The sequence below is a fragment of the Bemisia tabaci genome, chromosome 5 (genome assembly GCF_918797505.1).
Source record: "Bemisia tabaci chromosome 5, PGI_BMITA_v3".
NCBI classification, from domain to species: Eukaryota; Metazoa; Arthropoda; class Insecta; order Hemiptera; family Aleyrodidae; genus Bemisia; species Bemisia tabaci.
The window spans coordinates 54,438,548-54,450,953 of record NC_092797.1 but is presented as its reverse complement, the minus strand read 5'-3'; the positions used below and the strand labels follow the sequence as shown (position 1 = coordinate 54,450,953).

Genomic DNA, 12,406 nt, shown 5'->3' with positions numbered 1-12,406 from the left:
CAATTTTCCTATTTCTTCCTTTCTTTCATCTCCCTCCACTGCGTTTTCTTCTCCTATTTTATCTCATCTCTAACATGTTCCCATCGGCATCCATCTCGAGGACCAAAGTGCAAAACCACACATCTCCATTGTGGTGTCTCAAAATTTCCGCTCCTTTCTTATTTTTTAAAGGAGAAACAAACCAACTTAATAGCTTGAAATTTTTACAGAATATTCTGCGAACAGGGACAAACAAGGAAAATCGAAGAAGTTCTCAAGAAATTATGCTGACTCTTTTTTCGAAGAAAAGAACGTTTGAAAGGAAGTCAATAACTCTGCAGACGGACGTCAGACGGATATACTTGGTTCCTCACTTTGGCCATAGATACGTTTTAATCTATAACACCCGAGTCCGACTGTGATTACCTAACTCAAATTGGACGTATTTCTATCAAACAGATTTATGTGCAGGTGAGAAATATGGGGTGTGCTCTGCCGTAAGAGTGAATGAGAATAATAAAGTGACAGTGACGTCAGCGGCGACGAAACCCGTCGCCGTTGGCGATTGTGGTCCGCATTAACTCATGAGCCCTGTCCACAACGCTCTCGTGCCATGCCCGCGGCTCATGAATCCCGCATTCAGTAGCCCCATAGTTCTCTTTGCTGAATTTAAAATCCCGCTTTTCCAATTCTTCTAAAGGAATCACGCCCAATTTTACATTTTTTCTTATGCAGCTTTCAGGAGCACACCTCACATTTTTCACCTGCACATAAATCGGTTTGATAGAAATACGTCCAATTACAATGTATGAAGGTATTAGGAGCATCCGCTGACTTTAATGTAACGCCACCAAAAGGAACCTAAAAAGATAAAAATAAAATAAAAAAGAAATGGAAAAGTAAAAAAATAAAAAAAAGTCAATAAATGAAAAAATAAAAAATATACAAATAAAAAAATGAAAAAATTAAACATTAATAAAATTTAGAAATAAAATATAAAAAAACAAAAATGATATAAAATTTAAAAATATGGGACAATATCGGTCAGCTTATTTGACCTGGTCAACATAACTCATGAATCGGCGAGGAAAATATCACGCGATGAGCCTACCGGGACAAGGTGACATGGAGCACCCTGTATACCGGGCGGGCGACATCCGAGCGAATAGGTTGCGCGCTGTCGATGCCATGCACGAATGGTCTCGCCCTTAATCGAATGAAATTCATGAATATCGCGGATCCATCGCCTACGGTAGTTATTTGTGAACGCTCTGTTATAGTTCTTCTATCATTTTCTACCATCGCCGCTATCACCGCCGAGAAGGGTCGATTTGAGGGAGTGGGGTGGGGGGGGGGTGCAGGGAAGGGGCTGCAGCGTGTGAGCCGGAAGCCGCGACTCCTGGGAATTTTCTAACGAGGAAAACCTGTCTCACACGTCGTTGCGCGCCGAGTATCGTTTCCGCCGTGTTGACTTGCGGAGCTTTCTGCTACTTTTCTATTAAGTACCGTTCCACAGGGTGCCGGCGCACAGCGGACCGAGTCAATTAGAGAGGTCGGACATGAAATTATTTACGAAAACTGCAAATTTTACGTGTGTATTTCGCGCGCCACATCTTACATTTCAAGGGGTGTTTCTGCAGGACAATGGGCCTGTTGCAAACTTTTGCTAGAGCAGAATGAAGAGTTATTTCCTATAGATAATGCCTCAAAAATCACAATGAGCGTATCGGCAAAGTCTGAAATGCACTCATAAAATCACAATCTGCGTAAGAAATTTGCGTTATTTTGAGCTTCCCGCTTCAAAAACGATACTACTGCACAGGTGAACATTTTGTTAGAGGAGTCGCTCCATCGTCGGCAATATTCATCATGGCAGACGCTTGCGCAGTTCCTCGCGTAATTCGAGGAGAGTTCAAGGTCAATTAAGGCGGGCGAGGAAAATATGAACGTAAACACGCCGATTGTTATATGGTTTAATCCTGTTCAGGTGTTATCTCGTCCCATCACACGTGTTTTGGCGGACTGGCGTCGGCCATGATGAGTATTGTCGCCAATGGAACGACTCCTCTAACAAAATGTTCACCTGTGCCGTAGTATCGTTTTCGAAGCGGGAAGCTCAAAAAACCGCAAATATCTTACGCAGATTGTGAAGTTATGAGTGCATTTCAGACTTTGCCGATGCGCTCATCGTGATTTTTGAGGCATTATCTGCAGGAAACAATTCTTAGTTTCGCTCTAGCAAAAGTTTGCAACAGGCCCATTTCACGAGGAAAACAATGGATCCAGTTTCAGAACCTCAAAATTTTGTATCAACGGAGTTATGAGCGTTTAAAGTTTCCAAATTTTGTCCGAGCTCTCCCATTGACTCGATCCACTGTGCGGCGACGACGCCGCGTCAATCGCGAAGCGGATTCGCGAGCTAGACCGCTTGTAATGATGATTTCAAAACTGTCCTTTGTCACTAAAACAGCTCCTCGCTTCGACAACATCTGCGGCGACGCGCAACGGACAAGTTAAAAATCATTTCACCCTGTCGTGCCAACAGCCGCGTGGTTGGATTCTTGCCCCCCCCCCCTTTCGCGCTCTGTGGAAACGTGGCCTCACTTCGACGATTTTCCGGAAGAAGAGAGGAACTTAGCACTGTCGTTGTTTATACCTTTGACTACGAATTTCGCACAAAAGTTGCGTGAGCAAAAGTCCCTTATCTTACTATTCAACGCAGGCATGGTGAGGAAAAGCAGTTTAGTAGACGTTCCCTCATTGGAATATCACGGAAAACGCGGACATACACAGGCAACTTTCAAATTCAGCTCATTAGTCAGAGGTTATTATTTTCTGTGTCTGTCAATTGGACTTAGCAGAAGGAACCAAGCCACATCAGCTACATTGATTGGGCACTTAATGTTTTTATATGAAAACGGTTGTGCGGATCTACGTGCAAATGTCAGTGAATTTTCTGCGTAGTATGATGCAATTTACCTCAAAAATTTCAAAGGAATCCGCACAAACGTTTTCTTGTGAAGTCCGGTTAAATTTGGCAACGGCATGTGAATTGATTCCTTTCTGCTTAACGTGCTCCAATTATAACTTCCTGGTTGCCAAAAAATCAAAGTTTGCTTGTATAAATTCGGTTACGAAATCAATTTCAATGCAAAAATCACTTTTGAAAATTAAAACAAACAAACAAACAAAAAATGAGCACGTATACCTTGTATCGTCGCCTTTGCAACCATTACGGTGACCCTCTCTATATGTTGCAGGCAATTAGCAATCCCCGGCAATTTGCAAGCGGCTCACACGTTTTTTCAATAAATCGCAATGATGTGCATCGCCATATTGCAATTTTTAAGGGTTATGGTCTTCAAAAGTATGAGCTCGGCTTGAAGCGCCTTCATTGTTTATGATACTCTACACTTTGTCAAGATGTTTGTTTAGTTGCCTGTCCGATCTCAACCCAACTAATGTCACGAAGTTCACTGCACGCTCTTCTAAGTGTGCATATTTCTGCCATTTTTTGAGGATGGAAAAGTGTCTATTCAAATTATAGTCAACATAATCAGCATTCTAATCTTGTTCTTTTATTTTTGAATTTGATGATTTTCTATATTTATTCACCACTGGCTTGTAAAGTGCCGGCGATTGCCCATTGCCTGCGACATATATAACGTAACAAGTCCTGATCATTTTATTTGGGAGGCTTAGTGCGTTAGCTGAGAATTTGTATGTGCTTTGTCCACAAAGTTTTCTATAGCATGTATTATGATACTTCGAATTTTTCATGACCTTTTGTGCCGCATTTTAATAAGAAGATTTTTATATCCAACCAATTGGTGTGCCCATTGATCAATTTGCCTTTTAACAGGGTGTGGAAAGAAATCACCTTGAATGCATCGAGCGATCAGTCACAATACCGTGTGTGGGACTATCCCATCAAGGAGCAATATGGGCACATTTTATACGCAATTGAACAAGGAGGGCCTGTTCCAAACGCTTCCGTCGGGTTTCAAAGAGTAAGTATATATATCAAGATTATTCATAGCGTGTGAAATGCCTGATTAATGATTATGTTTAGTCTTGCCTTATGTCTAGTCTCTTCATGAGTGAATTCTGTTTACCTCTGAAACCAGACAAAGTTTAATCTGTAGACAAAAATATACTCAGAGACCCATAATTCTTAGACTATTTAGAGTACCGTGTAAGAAAAGATGCCACTGCCTTGTTCTTTATGTTTGGTGCAAAAAGTATTTCTAATAGAGGGTATGAGTGCTGGAGAACAGATCTAAAAATTCTCGAGGGATTACTCGACTAAATAAAAATAGGTGGAAAAAACTCGAAAAGTTTCTCGTTAGGCAAAAAAATCACTGAGGAAGACAATACTACAAAACAAGAAATACATGTAACCGGCTTGAATGAAGTTAAGGGAATTGTTAACATTTGGACGTATTTATGCGAAAAGGCGCTAAACGCCATTTCCAAACTTCTCAGTAAAGCAAGTTTGACTAAAACAATTGGCGTTTCCGTACTAATGGACCTATTTTGGTTTACTTTAGCTTGTTTGAAAGCTGAAGAGTTCCTCTAATTACGTACGTTGCCAAAATTAGGAAAAAATGCATATTAAGCGAGATATAGGGGATTTTTGCACGTAGGTCCATTTGATTTAATGCGCTAACCCGGATTCCGAATTAAATCAAAAGGCGCTATCTCCACTTGAATCACTTGATTGACGCGCGCGCGGCGAAGCTTGGTGGAAACTTGGTGAAATTTAGTACCGGGGGTATTTTTGGACGGGAAACTCGAATTTTGGGTCAAATTTTGAAAATTCAGAAATCCAAGATGGCGGACATGGCCTAAAATGCTATCTCGGCCCCTATCCAGCCGATCTTGGTGAAACTTGATATCAGGGGGTATTTTCGGACGGGAAATTCGAATTTTGGGTCAAATTTTGAAAATTCAGAAATCCAAGATGGCGGACATGGCCTAAAATGCTATCTCGGCCCCTGTCCAGCCGATCTTGGTGAAACTTGGTATCAGGGGGTATTTTCGGACGGGAAACTCGAATTTCGGGTCAAATTTTGAAAATTCAGAAATCCAAGATGGCGGATGTGGCTTAAAATGATAGCTATTTCTTAAACAAACGCACTACACGTCTAGAATGGCCGCCAATGAACCTGCGTAAAGCGCACGGGCCGGGTTGTGAAGGCCGGAGGTGGTGGGAGCCCAAATATACCTACCTAACCTCAATCTGCTTTCCCGCTGCATCTTGCCAATGTGGATGAGATGTGGAAATTTCCACGTTTGTAAACTTTAAATATATGGCACTCTACACGGAGAAAAAAACTCGTGCGTGGGACCCGAAGTTTGGGTCATATGGATCTCTGAAGTTTTCGGATTGAGCATCTGAACACTTTAGGTCTAGCTGTCGAGGTTCGGATCACACATCTGAAACTTCAGTTCTTACGTCTGAAGTCTTCAGGTGTGAGAACCGAAGTTTTTCGGATGTGAGAACCGAAATTTTCGGATGTGAAAACCGAAGTACTTTAGATGTAAGAACTGAAGTTTCAGATGTGTGATCAAAACCTCAGCAGCTGGACCGAAAGTGTTCAGATGCTCAATCCGAAAACTTCACAGATCCATATGACCTAATAACTTCGGGTCCCACGCACGAAGTTTTTTTCTCCGTGTACGTTCACAATACACCGAGTCGTCGAGGTGCGTGGTTTACCTAGCAGCGTCGGATCGTGAATTCCCTTCATCTGCTGATTACCTATGTTAAAATTTTCGTATCTAAATAAAACAGTTTCTGTTGTCATTTTGAGCCCCTAATACCGAACTTCACACAAACGATTCAGGCATTGAGCTATTGTTGAAGGCCACATCCGCCATATCGGAGTTTAAAATTTTAACAATGAGGTTATTCAGTAATTTTTAATTTTTGCATTTTTTTGGAGGATTGAGTACGCACAGTTCGCTGGAATTTTCTCCGATTTTTTGAAACATTATTATCCCACGGAAAACAAGTTCGAAGTTGCGTATTCTGAGCTCCCATTTAAACTCGCGTCTCCGAGGAAGTCAAGATGGGGCCTGACGAACCCCTAGGTGACGGTCACGCTTTTGACCACGTAATCCTTCCAGCGCGCTCTTAATACTCATGAATTTCTAAATACTGTTCCGATTCCAATAAAGTACCTAACAGTGATTTTAATGAAAATTAAGTGATTCCGATGGGTTCGTTAATTTGTTCGCTCGTTAAAAGCCCCTTGTCCATGTCAGTGCACACTGACATCGATCGAGCCAGAGGGAACGCACGGTCGATATGTGACCGTCACTCAGGGGACGACATCTGGGATTTTTTGGCGATGCGCGTTTAAATAGGAGATAACATTTTAGGCCACATCCGCCATCTTGAATTTATGAAATTTTAAAATTTGACCCAAAATTCAAGTTTCCCGTCCGAAAATACCCCCTAATTCCGAGTTTCACCAAGATCGGCTGGATAGGGGCCGAGATAGCATTTTAGGCCATGTCCGCCATCTTGGATTTCTGAATTTTCAAAATTTGACCCGAAATTCGAATTTCCCGTCCGAAAATACCCCCTGATACCGAGTTTCACCAAGATCGGCTGGGTAGGGGCCGAGATAGCATTTTAGGCCATGTCCGCCATCTTGGATTTCTGAATTTTCAAAATTTGACCCGAAATTCGAATTTCCCGTCCGAAAATACCCCCTGATACCGAGTTTCACCAAGATCGGCTGGATAGGGGCCGATATAGCATTTTAGGCCATGTCCGCCATCTTGGATTTCTGAATTTTCAAAATTTGACCCAAAATTCGAGTTTCCCGTCCAAAAATACCCCCGATACCAAGGTTTCACCAAGATCAGCTGGATAGGGGCCGAGATAGCATTTTAGGCCATGTCCGCCATCTTGGATTTCTGAATTTTCAAAATTTGACCCGAAATTCGAGTTTCCCGTCCGAAAATACCCCCTGATACCAAGTTTCACCAAGATCGGCTGGATAGGGGCCGAGATAGCATTTTAGGCCATGTCCGCCATCTTGGATTTCTGAATTTTCAAAATTTGACCCAAAACTCGAATTTCCCGTCCGAAAATACCCCCTGATACCGAGTTTCACCAAGATCGGCTGGGTAGGGGCCGAGATAGCATTTTAGGCCATGTCCGCCATCTTGGATTTCTGAATTTTCAAAATTTGACCCGAAATTCGAGTTTCCCGTCCAAAAATACCCCCCGGTACTAAATTTCACCAAGTTTCCACCAAGCTTCGCCGCGCGCGCGCCAATCAAGTGATTCAAGTGGAGATAGCGCCTTATGATTTAATTCGGAATCCGGGTTAGCGCATTAAATCAAAGGGAATTACATATAGTTCCTTTTGATTTTATTCGTAATCGCTGATTCCCTGTTTTGCGATTTTTCAGGGGCTGATTCCAGGGGATGAAATTAGTATTTTGGGGGCATATTTACGTGTGAGAGCAGCCTATTACATGGAGAATCCAGATCCGTTAAAAACTGAAATTTGGAAATTTGGCGCTTAGTTCCCTTTCGTATAAATACGTCCATTTAATGGAGGGTTAATAGCGGATTGCACGGCTTAAAAGAAAAAAGACTCCTTTGAGACAGGAAATTCAAGAGAATGACTCCGAAAGAAGCCAAGAGACTTCTCTCTGTAAGTAAATTCACAACTTAATCAACATCTAAAGCTTTAGCGACGTAAAACAAATTTGCGAAAAGATGAGAACTACTCTCATCATTAAAAATAATTCCTGGTCCTTAAACCTTATTATTTACGACTAGTGAAATTATCTCTCCGTTCAAATTACAGTCAAAATTACTTCTGACTCGGCGGAAATGAAGAATATACGTCGTTTCCCAGTCGAAGGAACGTTTCTTCATTTCGAGGCTCCAAAATTATCTTAAATAATTCATTTCTTTTACAAAAACATAGTTGGACACCACTTCTCTAAAATTTTCCTTATTTTTTGCCTCGGTCAGAAGGAGTATAAGTGGATTTTTTTTTTAAAGTTTAAATTCTTTTTGAAAAAAGACAAATTCTGATACGTAATTTTGCAAGGTTGAAATGCAATTACGCTCTATAAGAACATTTAGGTATCTTTCGCTGTTTCAATCCCATAATGGCGAGATATGGGAAATGACGCTGCATGTAAGATCTCAATTTGAAACTCATGTCTGCCTCTGATTTTCTCCAATTTTAATCGTCCGTGTGTGTACTTACAGAGCATCTTTTTTGGTTGATTGTTGAAGCTCTCTCTTTTTTACCTGTATTCCAAACTTCGAAGCAACCGAAAATAATGTTGCGTTCCGTTGTCATTAATTAAATGGGGTTTCTGGGAACTCTCAAGCAGCCTGCAGGAGCTCTATCGCGCAGAAGAATGAGGATGCATAAATATTCCAAGTCGCCAAATTTTCCCTGCATTGTTGAAATTCTGAGAGAGAAGTCCAGAGTGCATTCCTTTTGGGAACCTATATTGCTGCCAAACGACCGGACTGAATTTCATCAAATGTTTCTACATGGACGGCGTTAAGTAGAAAGGACCCAAGCCACATCAGCTCTTGCCAAATTTAATCGTGGAATTTAATTTTTTATATGAAAACGCTTGTGGGAATTTTTATGTGCAAATTTCATTGAAGTTTCTTCATAGTACGAGGCAAATTCCTTAAAATATTTTAAGGAATTCGCACAAAAGTTCTCCGGTAAAAAATTAAATTGCCCGATTAAATTTATAGCAAAAACTGATGTGGCTTGGTTCCTTTCTGCTAAACGCGGTCCAAATATCCCTGAGAAAAATATTTTCAATGTTCCTATAATGTAATCATTCTGCTTCGGCAACATGCGAATGCTTTCTCCTTAAAACTGCAGAGCTATTGACTGGAATGAAACATTTTGCAATCGCAATAAAAGTAGATAAGGCGCTCTGAAATTTAATATCGCAAATGCAGTAGCCCTGACTTCATGCCGTGAGTAATGAGCGTGTTATGATTGGGAACGCAAATGCGGGGCATAGCTCCTTGTCTTGCTAGAGTCGAGGCTTTATTTGTTCGAGTGTGCTCTCTGGCCTGGAAGGAGAGCCCTTTTGTTGTCTGTAACTCGAGTTCGAGGTGAAGTTCCCCAGGACTTTGTCTCCAGAATGATCTCGATCAGCGAGCCATCTCTGGAACTCAATCTACTCCTTATCAATGAGCCTGTCGATCAATAGATAACAGGATATTGACAGATGGAGCAATTGAGGATACCACACGAATCACAGCCTATCCGCGTATAGGTCGTTATTGCTCACATCGGCTTTTCGGATTCTCCGTACCCTGGACTATACCGTGGTATATGTAAAACATACTTAGATAACGACTGGAGGTCTAAAACCTGTTCTTTCCCCGAGTTAAGTCAGGTCTGTGGAGCAATGGGTGGAATAACAGCCTAAACGTGTGAAGGCCTTTCATGCGTCCATCAACTCGGCATATGACGTAATTTTCGGTTCGCGAGTATCGCTGATAGGGCTACTGCTCATTTTGCATTAATTTGGTGCGGTTATTATAATTTTTATTCACTAACTTCAACAAAAATATTTGTTGGGCGCAATGACACCCTATAAACTGATTTTTAAAAATTCATGATATTTCTGTGTATGTTCTGCAAAAACCGAAAATGTATCCGAATATCAACCAGGAATCCTTCAAAAGAAGGGTTGGGTCACCTAAAAACACGAAAACAGTGCCTCCAAAGCACAGTCGGCGCAGTAAATTAAACACAAAACTATTGAAATGCGTTTTTTTAACAGGATTTAAAAAACAGGCATAGGATTTTAAAAAACAACACGCGTAAGCTTGCTACTGGTTCCGTTGTCGCTCAAATTGCTTCTATAACTTTTTAGAAGTTGATACACTTAGGACAAATGGTGGCATACTTGGAGGACACGTTAGTAGTCGATCAATCAATTGATAAGTTCCCGATCTTACGGCCTCCCTTCGAAAATTCCCTAACGGCAGGAGGTACGCCAGAAGTGCGTTCACTTGAGATTTTACCAAGAGGGACGAGAGGTACTTTGAAATAACTCTCAAAAAACATCACCAGAGAATATTGCATTCTGAAAGAGCGATCGATTCCCAAGTGTTCCTCGACCAGATCTTGGGAACAAATGGATTGCATTTTGCAAGAAGGAACCAGTAGCATTGCAAAGTTGCTAAGATTGTGCAACTTCTTTTTGTCTTGGAAGAAAAACCTGATTATCCATTAACAGTTTCTACTTTACTCGCTAAAAACTGTTAATATAAGACAAAATTATAATGTAAATTTCATATTTTTTCATGGTTGCTTTAATTTTATTGCAAAGGATGAAAATGCACAATCTTAGCATCATCGCAATTCTTCTAGTTCCTTTTTGCAAAATGCAATCCAAATATCTGATAGACCATAAGGCTTGCAAAATAAAATCTTCTTGACGGCATACTAGAGAATTTTTCTGCCTGAATCGAGTCACTTTTTTCTCTATTGAAATTCGAAAAGTATCCTAAACGTTATTAAATACGGATGCTAGGACTCAGTGAGTTTTTGGACCACCGCTCTAATTTTATGCCGTAGTATCTTGATTTATTTTTCGAGGAAAGCTCTGTACTCTGAAAGGATGCCAGTCATTCTTAATAAGTTGAAACGCCTTCAATTTCGTATGATACTGTGCAACACCTCTGATGTGAAATAGTTGCTTGAGGCGCCGTGGGCTGCCGGCCAGTTCAACACGCGTATTGGCGCCTACAAACCTAAGGGGATACTTCAAGCATTGCGCAATGCGTGAAGTATCCGCTTAGGTTTGTAGGCGCCAGTGCGCGCCGCGCCGCTTCGCTGTGTTAGGCTCTAATATTTAACTCGCGGAGTCAGCATTTTTCAACTCATGATCTTGAAATGTTTGTACACTCTGCATGGATCATTCTCATTTAAATTGATGGAAGTAAATATGTATTAAAGGAAAATACTGAATTGAGTCCATGTCAATTTCGATGTTTTCCAAAGTACTTTAACTTTGTCTTGCTTTTTGTGCTTATACCGTACTACAGCGCGGTATAAGCGCAACCAAATTCTCAAAATTGGACGTATTTGACTCTAAAAGATCGATGTTCAAATGGTCAAAACCAAAAATTGCGTCCTTCTTGGTTTCTTTCCCTCTCTTATTCATTTTTGTTCAGTTTTTCCTAACACGACTACAGCTCATTGGGATTACTATCGATGTCATCGTCTAGTAAAGGTTTTACAAATATTTGCAATATTTAAAAATGTAGATGTTCTTAAAATGAAGGAATATATTTTCATTTAAAAAAAGTATCTAAAATATTTTAAATCGAAAATTTTAAAGATAGAAATAAAACCAAATATTCATCAATGACGCAATTTGAAAAGATGAATAAAAAAAGGAAAGTAACATTTCGTTTAAAAAATGAGTTACCATAACAACACATCATTCTCTCTAAATACTCTCATTTTGATATTGTCAATATAATTTTACATACGGACTAAAATATGACGCTCGGGCCTAGTCACTGTTCCCTATTCTAAGCGTGAACGTAAACGACTGGACGAAACAGGTGCGCGAACAAAAAATCGTTGACGCTGTGTCCTGAAACCATGGAGGATAGCCTTATCCTAGATGAATAAACAATCTCGCGAACTATTATAAACTCTCCTTGAGTAAGATTTCAGTTCATTCAAAGCTTTTGTTCCTTGAAAATAAAGGAAGAAAAAGGAAACAAACGCTTGAAAACGATTGAAAGCATATACAATACAAAAAATTAGTGCAATGTCTGTTTACTCAAATTAATTTTTCATGACTCCCCTTTCTATGGAAACCTGGTCGGCGGTAACTGAGAAAAACTGTTCGTAGCCGCGGGAAACTTGAAAAAGCGTGTCTTAAACTACGCTAATTGCGCAGCACTGAGGAATGGATTTCAGATTTTTTGACGTGCCCAACGTGATTTTTGTGCAATTTTTACCGATTAATACTGCCGTGCTAAGGAAAAACACCGTATAAACCTTCAGGCACTGCCAAATTTCCTTTGATAAAACACGAATTTTCTGGTAAACTTGTAAATATCTTTCTTCTAATTTTTCAGATAATTTTGTTTGCAATTTCGCCTTGAGTTCCTAAAATGTTCGTACGGCGTTCTTCCTTAGCACGACAGAATAGTGTATTTATTTGCGTGAAACAGACCCACTCTACCAGAGATCCTAGCTATTTCTTGAGGTCTACGGTAGTAAACATGGTTTTCATCTTGTGGATAAACTGGTAAAAGTCATAGGTTCTTAGACATCAATAGACTTTTCTGAGCTCGTGATAGGAATAAGAGATGAAACTGCGGAACTCACGAACACATTTTTGATATTCTAAGTTTGTCGTGCTTATAGTTCTCTCA

The 12,406-nt window shown here is 40.4% G+C and overlaps 1 protein-coding gene across 1 annotated transcript in view; it reads left to right on the top strand.

The window, feature by feature from the left end:
• LOC109039886 (Ionotropic receptor 8a) overlaps positions 1-12,406 on the top strand; it is a 67,330-nt gene that overhangs the window by 43,307 nt on the left and 11,617 nt on the right. The window contains exon 8 of the mRNA XM_072300954.1: positions 3,842-3,989. Within this exon, the coding sequence (XP_072157055.1) occupies positions 3,842-3,989 (148 nt within the window). The remainder of the gene's footprint in view (positions 1-3,841; positions 3,990-12,406) is intronic.